General features: G+C 43.4%; 1 protein-coding gene across 1 annotated transcript; it reads left to right on the forward strand.

Moving 5' to 3' along the window:
• Positions 1 to 2,774: 2,774 nt before the first annotated feature.
• Positions 2,775 to 5,460, forward strand: LOC124702553. Its single transcript, XM_047234705.1, has 5 exons — positions 2,775 to 2,963; positions 3,064 to 3,137; positions 3,278 to 3,404; positions 4,620 to 4,895; positions 4,980 to 5,460. Exons 1-5 carry the CDS (start codon positions 2,850 to 2,852, stop codon positions 5,247 to 5,249), a joined length of 861 nt encoding a protein of 286 aa, XP_047090661.1. The 5' UTR covers positions 2,775 to 2,849; the 3' UTR covers positions 5,250 to 5,460.
• Positions 5,461 to 17,066: the final 11,606 nt, after the last annotated feature.

Consider the following 17,066-nt stretch of genomic DNA (forward strand, 5'->3'; position numbering starts at 1 on the left):
ATATTTGTAGTGTCGTTCAATGTCATTGCATGGTCATTCAATTGGTTGTTATTGCATGTTTTTTATGCTTTTTTAGTTTGCCTTTACCATGCCTCTCATTGAAATATCAATTTGTCCTAATCGCTACAGAATATATTCCCTCAAAACCTTAATCCACGACTGGACCCTTCCAATAGACTGGAAAATATGGTATATATGATGGGCCAAGAGGTATGCATATTTACTATGTAGCAATTTGTGTTGTGGATAATTGATGATAAATAATTTATGCAATGGATAATTCATTTGCAATTGGAAATGCAGGAAGCAAATAATGTACCACTAGCTAGAGTGCAAGAACCACTACCAGAGAGAGTGATTTTGTGGTAGCTCCTAGAGAAAGCATCCCACAAGCAAGGCAAAGATTGACAACCGCAACAGCTAGAGGAAGAGCAACAAGTGCAACAAGGGGAAGGGGTACTGCAGATACAGAAAGAGAAAGAGGCAGGGGAAGAGGTACATCAAGTGATCAAGAAGGAAGAGGCAGGGGAGATCTACTAGAAGTGCTGCTAGAAAAAGATCTGCTGAAGCTAGTACAAGTGGAACTGCACACAAGAAACTGAAGATGCAGCAGCTGTAAGAGGGAGATCAAGAAGAGGGTATGCAACAGGCTCTAGCAGTGCCTACTACATGTGTTTTGGTGCTAACAGGATTGACCTGAATGAATTTCCAGATTTGAATGAAGAACTCAATGCAGATGTCAATTCACATGAGATGCTTTTGAGTCAAAATGCACCATCCACAACTAACATCTAGTTTTGCTGGAAAAACGTGAATAATGCATATGAGAATTCATTAATGAAGTTGTTTTATTTTCTGATTATGCAATGAATAATGCATATGAGAATTCTTGTTGCCAACAATGAACATGTCTCTGAAGTTGTTTTGCTTGACAACACTGAAAAATTAGTACATTGATGAATTCCTATTGCCATTTGAGTTGATTTTCCTATTGAATTCCAGTGAACAAAATTTAAGGCAATAGTAAGCAACAAATATAACGTATTGCCCATCTTTTTATTGATCCAACAATCGTACACACTACAATATGGCTCACACAAAGCCCCTGATCATCATCAGAGCACAAACACAATAAATGGCTAAAGAACTAACTAAAATTATGACAGATACCAACTCTCTCCTATCTCACCTTCTAAGCTCCCGATAAGTGTATTGCTTTCTTCCCTGCCTTCCTCTTGTTCAATTCCAGCTCGAATTGATTTAACCTCAACAAAAGCAGCCTATTTTCTTCCTCAATGTACCTCACATTCTTGCTTCTAATGTTGTGCACATGGTTTAGATCTTCACCTAAGGCTTCTTGTTCTATTTTGTCCTACAAAATAGATTTTTTCTCTAGATTTCAGATACATAACAAATAACAACAAAACGGCAGAACACATGGGAGGAATAGGAAGAATTACCGCAGAACCAGTCCTAGCCGTCCTTGCCGATGTCCTTGCCGGCGTCCTCGTCGACGTAGTTTGGTAGTACATGATTGAGGTTTGTTTCCATTCCTCTCCCCATGTTCTTCTGCCACCGACACGACCGGCATCGCTGACTGATGCACCCGGCGTCGCCGCCATCAGCTCCTTTGAGCGTGCCTCGCCCCGCTCAACCTCCACGCACCACTCCGCCGTGTAGCTCGCCTCGCCGTCGCCTCCTTCGACGCACTCCGCGAGCTATGGTAGGGGATGAGCAATTTTGGAGCAATCTCTTTTTTAATATATATTCGAAAATTGACATGGGTTTCTTCGTAGTACAATACATTGCCGGGGGTATTAGCAACAATTGCAGCGGCCAGCGCGCGAATCTTAGCCAGCATGGCATACACATGTCGTCTTTCCATTGGCCAGGACGTAATTCGAAAGTTCCTAGACCGCGGTCTCACTAGTTGCAAGAAGTAAGGGTCTGTTCGGTCCTGGGATAGACTGGAATGGAATGGAACCGCTCCATTCCTAGAACCCATTCTTTCGTTCGGTTTGGGGATGGAATGGAATGGAACGGCTCCTCGGAATGGCATATTCCCTCCAGATGCGGAACCAACCCGTTCGGATTCGGCCGGACCAAGTGGAACGGGTGACTGTCACACGCTGATTAATTAAGTTTAGCAATAATTAACCAAGTTTAGCAGTAATTAACCAAGTTTAGCAATAATTAATAAAGTTTAGCAGTACTTAATCAAGTTTAGCAAATAATTAATCGAGTTTAGAATAATTAATCGGGTGACTATCTCACCCATTCCATTCCATTCTTATCCCATTCCAAAACCGAACACAGGGATGGAACTGTTCCGTGACAAAAAATTTGTCCAAACCAAACGCAGGAATGGAACGATTCTGTGACAGTGAAATGGAATGGTTCCATTTTATTCCACCCCATCCAAAAAACGAACACACCCTAAGACTAAAGCTTCACATGCTAGACAAGATGTTAAACCTCCGGTGTAATTAGCTCTATTTATCTTATATTACAATAGTTAAATTAACGGTCTATGAATACGCGCATTGCGCAAGACCTATAAACCCCGAGGGAGGGAGTGTTCAGAAGTCAGAATTACACTACTACCCTACCCACTCGCGCCCCCGTTTCAGCGCTTGACCCTCTGATCCTGGTCCCACATATCAGTGAGAGTGAGTAGTGGAAGGCACGGGTAGGCTCTTCTGGGATGTAAAAAAGAGGGAACAACAGAGACACCTCACCATCCTGCCATCCTCACGAGCCTCGCACCTCTTCTCCCTCTCCCTTTTGCTTTTTTCAGACAGAGAAGTAAACGCCTAGCGAGCGAGCAGGGGAGAAGGAGGAGGCTGCAGATGGAGAGGGCGGCGCCAGTCAGGAAGTCCCACACCTCCACGGCCGACCTGCTCTCCTGGCCGCAGCAGGCCGACGGCACCGCCACGCCGTCGCCTGCGCGCCGCTCCCACCAGGTAACCACACCCCCGCAGTCGCAGTCGCTTCCCTCCCCCACACCCTGCCTCCCCCGCCCGTTTCCTCTTCTGAGACGCTTGCTCGATTTGTTGCGCGCAGCCGTCGGAGGCGTTCCGCAAGGTGGTGTTCGGGGGCCAGGTCACCGAGGAGGAGTCCGACAGCCTAAACAAGAGGTGAGATCGATTCCCCAACCCTTTCTCTTGCTTCTTCCTCTCTAATCCAGATCGAGCGACGAAGCAATCGACTGGTACCTGTGTGATCCATACCTGAGCTTGCTTTGCGGCATTGCGCCGTCCGCCAACGTGTATTCCAGGAAGCCATGCTCGGCGCCCAAGTGGAAGGAGATGTCGGGGAGCGGCATTTTCGCTGGGGAGGCCAACGGCGACGCCGAGGAGCCCGCCGCAGCAACGCCTGGCCGAGCTGCCTCGCGCAATTACCAGGTCCTGCTCTCCGAAAGTACTTCCGTAGTAGTAATGTTCTTGTTGCTTGCTTCTCGTGATATTGCTAGTATGTGCTAACTTGCTGCTGCTTAGAATGGCATTAATGTACTGTACTGACTGTAAAATGGGGAGGCGTACTCTAGAATGCTTCTTTAGTTTCACAAAGTTTGTTGCGTTCAACATATTTTCATGTCCATGTGTAAATCTTAGCTGCAAGTGGATGAGCTTAATTTTTCAACATTCAGAATTTCAGATGTTATTGGCTTGAGTGCTGGGAGAAATGTTTTGCACTTTACAGTGTGACTGTACTGCATATGTGGGTTTCCTGACAGAATTAGGCGTGTAGCTGCTCGATAAACTAATGTACTCAAGGAATCTAGGTATTAATTACATCGACTTTTAGTTCCAGAAATCAGTTACTCCATCTTTTCATAGATAGATTGTATTTTAGACATAGGCATGGTTTCCAGAGTGCATCTATGACCGTTAATTTGTGTGTTGATATGTTAGTACGAACTACAAAACATATAACATATGAAAAAAAATCATGGATGGTACTATCTGCATCTAACTAGCTTAAATAGGTTTTTATATATCATATGTGAAAAGATAGAGAAGTTTGACTGCATGCTTTCTATGACATTTATTTCTGAACGGATGCTGCATTTTATTTATGTTCTTGCTTCGGCAAACATCAACTTCGTGCATCTACCCCACACAAAAAAAAAACGAACTTTGTGCATATGGTAAATTTGAGACTAGCCTTTTTCTGGGAATGGATGACTGTTGGTGGGCTAGTATTTCTCTACTGAGCATTTCTACGTATGCTCTATTACTGAGGCAAATTAAGTCTGCACTGCATCTACTCTTTTTCCTTCAGAGTGTCATTATCCATGAGATTATGTGTTTTGTTTATCTTACATTTAGCTGTCTAGGAAGTGTTTCTTTGTTGACGTACACACCAAGAGCTAGTGATGCTGCTGCGAATGTGACAAAAGGAAACTGGTGAACAGAAAGTGAACGGTTTTAATAGCTCGAAATTGTTGGAATAACTGAATAACCGATTTGTGTATGTTGGGAGTTGATTTCTGAACTTGTTACGTCTCCAAAAGATGAGAAGAATGCTCGTGCAACCTACATTTTAGCCGTATCACTTTATAGGAATCATAACACATGATATGATCAGAGATTTATCAGGTTCTTGTTTAACTACAGGCAGTGAGTACTGTAAGCCACATATCATTCGCTGAGGATGGAAGTGTTCCTCCCAAAAAACCAACTTCGGTGGCTGAGGTGGCAAAGCAGCGTGAGCTCAGTGGTACACTGCAAAGTGATGTAGATGGTAAGATGAAGAAGCTGACATCTAATGCCAAAACCAAGGAGCTCAGCGGCCATGACATCTTTGCTGAACCCCAAGACCCCAGACCTAATAGGTCAAGGAACTCAGAAAACGGCAGCTCTGCTTCACACACACCTGTGAAAAACGCAAATGTACCGCATCTTGTCTCTCTGGTATTTTATGAGATTTCTGCTACCTGAGACACTACTTATTGAATGTTATCCTCCTTGAAACAGGTGAGCACCTTCTCATTCGGAGAGGCCAACACTGACAGCATGTCGAAAACTCCCAAGAAGATGGCCAGCAAGAAATCTGCTGATCTCACGGGCAACAACATATTCAAAGGAGATGAGGCGCCAATGTCTGCAGACAAGCATCTGAGCTCCGCAAAACTGAAAGAAATGACTGGCAGCAACATATTTGCAGATGGGAAGGCCCCAGTTCGAGAGTTCTTAGGTGGGCCGCGCAAGCCTCCGGGTGGTGAGAGCAGCATTTCACTCGTTTAGCATCCTGAAGGATGATGTCACTCTACATGTTTTCCTCTAGCAAGCAGTCGCTCAGTTTGTTTCCATGACTCGGCATTGAGTCTGTTTTAATCCTGTGATGTGAACCAATGGTAATGATTAGCTTAACATTTGGTGTGACCATGTAGTTTGGTTTTGCTGTGCTCTGTGGACATACTCGATTGAATAACCTAATGGTGTGGTGTCTAGTTCATGTGACTGGAGATGCAATATCTATTTTGGTGCCGTTCTCTTTCCATTTTTGTGTGGGCATGCTGTGGCGGTACATATTAGTTGACAAAGAATAATCGATTGTGTGCTGACCTTTCCGACATCATTGCTCCTTGTGTGCATCGTTACTGACGTGGCCATCACATCTTCGGCGGAGGACCCCTGCTGATCTGCGGCGACTGGGCTATCGTGGTGCTCGAACCTCCAAGGCTCCAACTGATCCTGAGCAATTTCAAGGTGATGCCATTCTGATCCGTGAATTTCTGGAACACCCGATATGCTATGGGAGGATTGGGAGCTGCACTGGTTCGGTTTACCAGTACTTGTTGGCGTGACACGGCCATAGATCATAGTCCTTATCTTGTTGGATATACTGTGCTGCGTGTTATCCCAGTGAATAGAGGTCTGAATTACCGTGATTGCACTTTCACTAGTGATGTCTGGATTACGATGGTTAATTACCCATTGGAAGTCTGGTTAAGTATAGAACGTTCGTCCGAGTCTGTTAGAGCATCTCTAGTCACATCCCAAAGCTTTTTGGGGCGCGTCGGACATTTAACCGGCTCCAGTCGCACACTCCAAAAATTGTCCGACATGGCCCAATACAGGGTCCGGTGGCCCCAGGCCGCCGACCCCGCTCCACAGGGGACGCTTCGGGCACACCGGACATAGCGAGAACCGAGGCAGGAAGTTATGGGCCCGACGCGTCATTGATACATGAATGAAGCGCTGCAGCTTTGCCTTAATGACGACGGAGGGGCAGGCGAGACATCCCGTCGGCGCTGCGCCTCCTCCACGCGTTCGCATGCCACCGCTTGTTCCCGCTCTTTCTTCCCGCGGCTTCTGGCCTCTTCCCGCTTTTCTTCCCTCCTCTTCTCGCGTCGCCGACGCCTATAAAAGGCCGTCTCCGCTCAATGGACGTCACCACAGCCGTCAGCATCCCTTTCTCCACTGCAAACATGCCTCGTCTCCTGCACACAACCTTCGCAAGGATGAGCCGCGCCGTCACCGGCCTGTTGCCTCCACGACCGTCTCCACCTCCACCTTCATCTCCACCACCACCACCGGTGGAGTTCGACGTTGACCCCGTGCTGGCGGACAACGAAGAGTGGGAGGAGGCGGCGCAAAGTTGTTGACATATTTCTCTGCAGCCTCTGCCATAGTGGTGAGCCTCTCCGGCATCCACTACAGAACCAACTTATGGCCTGAGCTTCGATCACACCTTCGCAAGAGTTTCTTGTTGAACTCACTGGGTTAAGTATTCCTGGTCAGTTTCGTTTTTGCGCTGCTGACACATGGCGAGCTGCTGCGGACGGTTTGGCCTCCGGTATGTGATGCTGAAGTTGCTCACAAATGCTTCTTCAAAGTCAAGCCATCCATTTATGCTCCCTTTTGGCAACTTGTTCATCCAAATGCGTGCCAGTCCAACTAGCACTGACGATATGAATCTTACCGCCAGTGCCGGTTTCCACCTCCAGCTATTGTTCCTCCACCTCCAGCGACATATACCGTTGTGATGTAATCCACGAGCCAATCTTCCGGCTTAGTGGTGCCGTCATATGTCTTTGTGTCCCGGGCCAACTGAAAGTTACGCACCGGAGGTACTTCCCTCATGATCCGGGGGCCGAAACATGGCGGACCCGGTGGTCCTTCAGACTCAATCATCTCGGAAAAGTATACTCTGTCCAATCTATGTTGTGCATCTTGTTCTGGCAGGCATCTTTCTCCAACACGTTCTCCCAAAGGATTCCTGTGATACCCGGCTCTTTCTAAGCCGGAATCTGCCTCATCATACCGGCTTGGTGCTCCGGCATTGCCTCTTGGGTATTGAAAGATCGAGATGTCGCCTAGAGGGGGGTGAATAGGCAATTAAAAACTCTTACGGATTTATCTTGTAAGAATGCGGAATTAAACTAACGTTTGGATTACAAGCACAAACCCTAAATATGCTAAGCTCAACTAAGTGTAACAATAACAACTAGAGCTAGGCAAGATAGGCACAAGATATATGTAGCACAAGTGATAGCAAGATATATGTACTTCAAGCACGATGGCTATCACAAGGAAAGAGAGCTCGGGTATAGAAATAACCGATGCACGCAGAGACGAGGATGTATTCCCGTGTTCCCTTCCTTTGCAAGAAGGTACGTCACGTTTGGAGGAGTGGAGGTCCCATGAAGGATTCCCCAACGCCACGAAGGCTCACCCTATTCTCCGAGCCACACCCACGAAGGATAATGGCCCTTTCCTTATGGTTAGTTTTTCCTCCACGATGGAGATGGCAAGCTCCACAACCACTTCACAAGCTCCACGAAGGAGATGCCCGGGCCCCTTCACAATCTTCCACAAAGAGATCACCGGGACACCAACCAAGCCAACTAGGAGGTCTCCCTCCAAGAGTAACAAGCTCACGGTCTCTCACTCGAACTAATCGTGGTGGAGAGCTCAACACTATGCAATGATGCAAAGCAAGAACACTAGAGGTGTTCAAGTCCTTCACACTCAAATCCCACCCAAGCAACAAATGCTAGGATGAGATTGGAGAGGAAGGACAATGGGGAAAGTCAACAAAAGACTCCAAGATCTAGATCCAAAGGGTTCCCCTCACTTAGAGGAGAAATTGATTGGTGGGGATTGTAGATCTAGATCTCCTCTCTCAAATCCTCAAGAATGGGCAAGAATCATGGGAGGAATCAAGAGGGGAAGGTAGTTCTTCGAATAGCAACAATGGAGGTGAAGAAAGGGGAAGAACTACTTTAGCTCAAGGTGGAAGAAAGCTATTTATAGCAAGGGAGAGAAAATAACCGTTGGAGGAAAAGGACACACAAAAATCGCGCAGAAAAAATAACCCAGCCGGTTCACAGGCCGGCTGACCGGAATCTGAGCTGAGGAGGCCGGCCTGGAATCCGGCCTAGCAGGAGCAGCAACCGGATGGGGGTCGTGGGCCGCGCGGTGGAGATTGGCCCAGCCGGGGCGAGCTGGCCGCGGTGTGCGCCGCGCTGTGGAGAGAGGCCGAGCCGGCGGTGCGCCCGGTCGGGCCGAGCGGCGCGTTGGGCGGTCCGGCGCCAGCCGGCACCTCGGCCGGATCCGGCCGGATGGGCCACTAGATTGGCCCGGCTGGCATCAGCGTTAGCCCCGGCGCAGACCGGGTGGGCCGGGGACAGGGCCGGTCAGGCCGGTCGGTTGGCTGACCCTTCTTTTTTTTTCTTTCTATTCCCCTTTTTCCTTTTTCTTTAATAACGAATGCTCCCGAACTCCGAATTGGATGAAACCAGTTTTGTTTGAAAGATAACAATAAATGCTATCCTATAGAAAGTGAAAACACAAGAATCTTTAGGAGGAGATTTTATCATGAATATAAAAGGTAGAACCTTATATCATGAATAACCGGTAAAATCACCCAACCTTGAAAATATCATAGAAGAGTCATACGAACTCCGTTTTCGATGAACTTGGGTTTGTTGTAAAGCTAGCAACAAGCTCAAGAACCTCATACAGAGAAAAACCAAGAAGCAATAGGGATATGCAAAGTATGCAAAGTATTGAGCTCCCTAAGACGATGTGATCAAGTTACCCAACCGAAAGCCCCTCTTAATAGTGCGGCTATCTATCCTATAATCCGGTCTCCCAACAACCACCTTGAGACCGGTAAAATGAAAACCTAGCAAGACCATACCTTTTCCTTGCGCATCCCGCTTGATCTTGATGATAGCTCTTCAAGCTTCACTCAAGCCGGAGTGCCTCACTTGATCATCGTTGCTTCGTGAAGACTCACAAATGCTCCCCCATACACTATGATGGGAAAGCTTCATTGATGCACATCTTCACATGTCCATTATCACCAAATGGATGGCAAGCTTCAAACATGTGATCCACTTGAGATGCTCATCTTGAACTTGCCCAACTCAACCTTGTATCTTCTCATACTCTATCATAATATCTTGAGGTGTATAAAGAATTCTTCACTTGGAATCAAGCTCTCAAGATCATGATCATTCATTGCTTATCACATAAGATAGAGCATGGCTAATATCGAGTTCCACATAAGAACTCCATCTTCATTTCTTCTTCTTGATCATATTATATATATATATATATATATATATATATTCAAATCGATGATCTTGATGCCAATACATAAGGTGTATCTTTATCTTCATGGCATCCATACTTGAATCCAACACATGGAATACAAGTAGTACCTATGGAATAATCCTTCATATAAACTCAATGAAAACATTAGTCCATAGGGGTTGTCATTAATTACCAAAACCACACATAGGGGCAATATACCCTTACAATCTCCCCCATTTTGGTAATTGATGACAACCACAATAAGAGGGTTTATATAATGAATATTAGAGACAAGTACGCAACTTATCCGAGAATAAGTTGTATACAATAGGTTGTATTTGATATGGTCAAGTAACACAAAGCTACTATCCCATATCAAAACCAACTCTACTCACACAACTACAACTAATGCATGGGATGTGAGTAGAACCAATATATAGAGAGCAAACTCCCCCACAATGTATGCACATGTGATGAACATGAATTCATTGCATACATTGTCAAGATTAACCTTTGGACAATTTACACTATATATATACAACCATGCAAGACATATAAATATGGAGTGCATGAGAGGCAAAACACTTAAGCACAAACCAAACTTAAGTATAAAGCCATTCCCTTAAACCCTCTAAACCTCTCCCCCATTGGCAACAAGTGCCAAAATGGGTGAAAAATTTAGAAAGCCAATATAATGTGAGTTCCTCCCCACGGTGTGCACATCTCATAATTTGAGTGGAATCAAATGCACATATCCAATGACGAATACTTTGAAGGAAGTAAAACTATATTGAGGATCAAAGATTGCATAAAGATAACATGGTGAAGAACGCTTCAACAAATAAAGCAAGCAATCGAAGATCCAATTGGACAAACAAAGATATCATGATAAGAGATATATAGTGCTTTAAATAAAATAAGGAAGCTCCCCAAGGTTCGTGCATAATTTATAGTGTTTGCATTTGAATACAATATGCACAAACATAGAATCCTTACTCCCTCTATATCATTTAGAACACAACCAAGATAAAGATAATATGCTTATCAAGAATAACTTGAGTCCAACAATTACGATATATGAGTGCATGAAGAAAAACAAGTAGACCAAGCACTCATAAATCTTCTTTACCAACACCACTAAGAAACAAAAGGATAAAAGATGGTCGGCAAAGAACAAGGATATCACGGTGATGGATTAACGCTCTTATGTATATAAGTTTCTAAAGTGGACAAAGTGATCCATAAAGAAACATGCACACACAAAAGATTAATAAAATAAATAAGACAAGATATCCAAGATGAAGTCATAAAATATACCAAAGGATGTTTGCTTAAGAAGCATATATAGCCTATGGCTCCAATTTTCACTTATGGTATATGAATGAGCTTCAACCAAGAAAATCTCAAAAACATCACAACTAACAATAAGGGAAGTAAAGCTAGTTGCAATGTTTTGAGAGAGGCAACAAGTATCACAAATAGGGATTTATTTCACAATTTTTAACAAAATTGCACATAAGATTTCTTTGAGAAATTGATATGCAATAAATTGCTAGAGGGCATATTTGGGTAGATGAATCATAAACATGATTTATATATATTCCCAACATATGCATCTTCTCAAATTACTCAAATGTACAATAAGAAGTTTTATTTAAAATGATTTTTCTTAATAACCGCAATAATTTCAAAATAAAGAACTTAATGCCAAGATGCAACCTACAAGAGGTTGGATGCTATATGAGTATGCATGAATAAGATACTTGTTACCGAGATAGCAATGGCATGATGTAGTAGATAAGAGTTCATCGATCATCCTAGCTTGTCTCTGATGCGTGTAGTTGACACGTCCGTTGGGAACCCCAAGAGGAAGGTGTGATGCGCACAGCAGCAAGTTTCCCTCAGTAAGAAACCAAGGTTTAATCGAACCAGTAGGAGTCAAGAAGCACGTTGAAGGTTGATGGCGACGGGATGTAGTGCGGCGCAACACTAGGGATTCCGGCGCCAACGTGGAACCTGCACAACACAACCAAAGTACTTTGCCCCAACGAAACAGTGAGGTTGTCAATCTCACCGGCTTGCTGTAACAAAGGATTAGATGTATAGTGTGGATGATGATTGTTTGCGTGAAAACAAGTAGAACAAGTATTGCAGTAGATTGTATTCGATGTAAAAGAATGGATCGGGGTCCACAGTTCACTAGAGGTGTCTCTCCCATAAGATAGCATGTTGGGTGAACAAATTACAGTCGGGCAATTGACAAATAGAGAGGGCATAACAATGCACATACATGACATGATGAATATTGTGAGATTTAATTGGGCATTACGACAAAGTACATAGACCGCTATCCAAGCATGCATCTATGCCTAAAAAGTCCACCTTCAGGTTATCATCCGAACCCCTTCCAGTATTAAGTTGCAAAACAATAGACAATTGCATTAAGTATGGTGCGTAATGTAATCAATAACTACATCCTCGGACATAGCATCAATGTTTTATCCCTAGTGGCAACAAGACATCCACAACCTTAGAACTTTCTCGTCACCGTCCCGGATTTAATGGAGGCATGAACCCACTATCGAGCATAAATACTCCCTCTTGGAGTTAAGAGCAAAAACTTGGCCGAGCCTCTACTAATAACGGAGAGCATGCAAGATCATAAAAAACACATAGGTAATAGATTGATAATCAACATAACATAGTATTCTCTATCCATCGGATCCCGACAAACACAACATATAGAATTACAGATAGATGATCTTGATCATGTTAGGCAGCTCACAAGATCCGACGATGAAGCACATGAGGAGAAGACAACCATCTAGCTACTGCTATGGACCCATAGTCCAGGGGTGAACTACTCACTCATCACTCCGGAGGCGACCATGGCGGTGAAGAGTCCTCCGGGAGATGAATCCCCTCTCCGGCAGGGTGCCGGAGGTGATCTCCAGAATCCCCCGAGATGGGATTGGCGGCGGCGGCGTCACAGTAAGGTTTTCCGTATCGTGGCTCTCGGTACTGGGGGTTTCGCGACGAAGGCTTTAAGTAGGCGGAAGGGCAACGCGTGGGGCCACACGAGGGCCCCACACGCCAGGGCAGCGCGGCCAGGGGCTGGGCCGCGCCGCCCTATTGTGGCGGCGCCTCGTGGCCCCACTTCCTTTCCCCCTCGGTCTTCTGGAAGCTTCGTGCAAAAGTAGGACCCTGGGCGTTGATTTCGTCCAATTCCGAGAATATTTCCTTTGTAGGATTTCTGAAACCAAAAACAGCAGAAAACAAGAACTGGCTCTTCGGCATCTCGTTAATAGGTTAGTGCCGGAAAATGCATAAATACGACATATAATGTGTATAAAACATGTAGATATCATCAATAATGTGGCATGGAACATAAGAAATTATCGATACGTCGGAGACGTATCAGCATCCCCAAGCTTAGTTCCTGCTCGTCCCGAGCAGAGTAAACGATAACAAAGATAATTTCCGGAGTGACATGCCATCATAACCTTGATCATACTATTGTAAACATATGTAATGAATGCAGCGATCAAAACAATGGTAATGACATGAGTAAACAAATGAATCATAAAGCAAAGACTTTTCATGAATAGCACTTCAAGACAAGCATCAATAAGTCTTGCATAACAGTTAACTCATAAAGCAATAAATCAAAGTAAAGGTATTGAAGCAACACAAAAGAAGATTAAGTTTCAGCGGTTGCTTTCAACTTGTAACATGTATATCTCATGGATAATTGTCAATGTAAAGTAATATAACAAGTGCAATATGCAAGTATGTAGGAATCAATGCACAATTCACACAAGTGTTTGCTTCTTGAGGTGGAGAGAAATAGGTGAACTGACTCAACATAAAATTAAAAGAAAGGTCCTTCGAAGAGGAAAGCATCGATTGCTATATTTGTGCTAGAGCTTTTATTTTGAAAACAAGAAACAATTTTGTCAACGGTAGTAATAAAGCACATGTATTATGTAAGTTATATCTTACAAGTTGCAAGCCTCATGCATAGTATACTAATAGTGCCCGCACCTTGTCCTAATTAGCTTGGACTACCGGATCATCGCAATACACATGTTTTAACCAAGTGTCACAAAGGGGAACCTCCATGCCGCCTGTACAAAGGTCTAAGGAGAAAGCTCGCATTTTGGATTTCTCGCTTTTGATTATTCTCAACTTAGACATCCATACCGGGACAACATGGACAACAGATAATGGACTCCTCTTTAATGCATAAGCATGTAGCAACAATTAGTGTTCTCGTATGAGATTGAGGATATATGTCCAAAACTAAAACTTCCACCATGATTCATGGCTTTAGTTAGCGGCCCAATGTTCTTCTCTAACAATATGCATGCTCTAACCATTAAAGTGGTAGATCTCTCTTACTTCAGACAAGACGGACATGCATAGCAACTCACATGATATTCAACAAAGAATAGTTGATGGCGTCCCCAGAAGCATGGTTATCGCACAACAAGCAACTTAATAAGAGATAAAGTGCATAAGTACATATTCAATACCACAATAGTTTTTAGGCTATTTGTCCCATGAGCTATATATTGTAAAGGTAAAGAATAGAAATTTTAAAGGTAGCACTCAAGCAATTTACTTTGGAATGGCGGAGAAATACCATGTAGTAGGTAGGTATGGTGGACACAAATGGCATAGTGGTTGGCTCAAGGATTTTGGATGCATGAGAAGTATTCCCTCTCGATACAAGGTTTAGGCTAGCAAGGTTATTTGAAACAAACACAAGGATGAACCGGTGCATCAAAACTCACATAAAAGACATATTGTAAACATTATAAGACTCTACACTCGTCTTCCTTGTTGTTCAAAACTCAATACTAGAAATTATCTAGACTTTAGAGAGACCAAATATGCAAACCAAATTTAGCAAGCTCTAGGTGTTTCTTCATTAATGGGTGCAAAGTATATGATGCAAGAGCTTAAACATGAGCACAACAATTGCCAAGTATCAAATTATGCAAGACAATTTAGAATTACTACATGTAGCATTTCCCGATTCCAACCATATAACAATTTAACGAAGAAGATTCAACCTTCGCCATGAATACTATGAGTAAAGCCTAAGGACATATTTGTCCATATGCAACAGCGGAGCGTGTCTCTCTCCCACACAATGAATGCTAGGATCCATTTTATTCAAACAAAACAAAAACAAAAACAAACCGACGCTCCAAGCAAAGCACATAAGATGTGATGGAATAAAAATATAGTTTCATGGGAGGAACCTGATAATGTTGTCGATGAAGAAGGGGATGCCTTGGGCATCCCCAAGTTTAGACGCTTGAGTCTTCTTAAAATATGCAGGGGTGAACCACCGGGGCATCCCCAAGCTTAGAGCTTTCACTCTCCTTGATCATATCGTATCATCCTCCTCTCTTGATCCTTGAAAACTTCCTCCACATCAAACTCGAAACAACTCATTAGAGGGTTAGTGTACAATAAAAATTAACATGTTCAGAGGTGACACAATCATTCTTAACACTTCTGGACATTGCATAAAGCTACTGGACATTAGTGGAACAAAGAAATTCATCCAACATAGCAAAAGAGGCAATGCGAAATAAAAAGGCAGAATCTGTCAAAACAGAACAGTCCGTAAAGATGGATTTTATTGAGGCACCAGACTTGCTAAAATGAAAATGCCCAAATTTAATGAAAGTTGCGTACATATCTGAGGATCACGCACGTAAATTGGCATATTTTTCTGAGCTACCTACAGAGGGGCAGGTCGAAATTCGTGACAGCAAAGAAATCTGTTACTGCGCAGTAATCCAAATCTAGTATGAACCTTACTATCAACGACTTTACTTGGCACAACAATGCACAAAACTAAGATAAGGAGAGGTTGCTACAGTAGTAAACAACTTCCAAGACTCAAATATAAAATAAAATACTGTAGTAAAAAAAACATGGGTTGTCTCCCATAAGCGCTTTTCTTTAACGCCTTTCAGCTAGGCGCAGAAAGTGTATGGCAAGTATTATCGAGGGGTGATGCATCTTCAGCGGGGTTTGGAGTTTTCTCAACCATGCATAGTATATTGGATACATAAGTTTCAGCGGCTCCCTTTTCATTAGTCTTGGGCTTGCTACTCTCATCAAAATTTTCAGGAACAAGCCAAGCATAGTTATTTTCTAACGCTTCATTCATCGCTAGGAGCTTACATGGTATTGGTGCTTTGATCTCCCCACCATTATTAATATTATTAGTGTACCTTACTCTCTCCATGTCCATCTTTTCAAGGATACTAACAAAATTGGTATAAGAACCAAGCATCTTATATTTAATAAAGACCTTTCTAGCCTCTCTTGCTATACCACCAAATTCTCTAAGAAGGGTTTCTAAAACAAAATCTTTCTTTTCCCCTTCTTCCATATCACCGAGTGTAAGAAACATGTGTTGGATTATAGGATTGAGATTAACAAATTTAGTTTCCAACATGCGAACTAAAGCAGCAGCAGCAATTTCATAAGTAGGAGCAAGTTCTACCAAGTGTCTATCTTCAAAATCTTCAACGGTACTAACATGATTGAAAAATTCTTCTATATTATTTCTCCCAATTATAGACCCACGTCCTACCGGTATGTCTTTTACGGTAAAGTTAAAAGGAAACATGTTGAAATAAGTAAAGCAAATATAAGTAACTAATTTTTTTGTGTTTTTTATATAGTGTGCAAGATAGTAAATAAAGTAAAGCTAGCAACTAATTTTTTTGTGTTTTGATATAAGTGCAGCAAACAAAGTAGTAAATAAATTAAAGCAAGACAAAAACAAAGTAAAGAGATTGGATTGTGGAGACTCCCCTTGCAGCGTGTCTTGATCTCCCCGGCAACGGCGCCAGAAATTTGCTTGATGCGTGTAGTTGACACGTCCGTTGGGAACCCCAAGAGGAAGGTGTGATGCGCACGAGCAGCAAGTTTTCCTCGATAAGAAACCAAGGTTTAATCGAACCAGGTAGGAGTCAAGAAGCACGTTGAAGGTTGATGGCGGCGGGATGTAGTGCGGCGCAACACCAGGGATTCCGGCGCCAACGTGGAACCTGCACAACACAACCAAAGTACTTTGCCCCAACGAAACAGTGAGGTTGTCAATCTCACCGGCTTGCTGTAACAAAGGATTAGATGTATAGTGTGGATGATGATTGTTTGCAGAAAACAGTAGAACAAGTATTGCAATGAGATTGTATTCGATGTAAAAGAATGGACCGGGGTCCACGGTTCACTAGAGGTGTCTCTCCCATAAGATAGCATGTTGGGTGAACAAATTACGAGTGGGGCAATTGACAAATAGAGAGGGCATAACAATGCACATACATGACATGATGAATATTGTGAGATTTAATTGGGCATTACGACAAAGTACATAGACCGCTATCCAGCATGCATCTATGCCTAAAAAGTCCACCTTCGAGGTTATCATCCGAACCCCTTCCAGGTATTAAGTTGCAAAACAACAGACAATTGCATTAAGTA

Source organism: Lolium rigidum, chromosome 3, assembly GCF_022539505.1.
Source record: "Lolium rigidum isolate FL_2022 chromosome 3, APGP_CSIRO_Lrig_0.1, whole genome shotgun sequence".
NCBI lineage: Eukaryota > Viridiplantae > Streptophyta > Magnoliopsida > Poales > Poaceae > Lolium > Lolium rigidum.

Coding starts and splice junctions, on each gene's coding strand:
- LOC124702553 (XM_047234705.1), top strand. CDS start 2,850: ATGGAGAGGGCGGCGCCAGTCAGGAAGTCCCACACCTCCACGGCCGAC. Junction 3,405..4,619: donor CTGCCTCGCGCAATTACCAG/GTCCTGCTCTCC, acceptor GTTTAACTACAG/GCAGTGAGTACTGTAAGCCA. Junction 4,896..4,979: donor CACCTGTGAAAAACGCAAAT/GTACCGCATCTT, acceptor TCCTTGAAACAG/GTGAGCACCTTCTCATTCGG.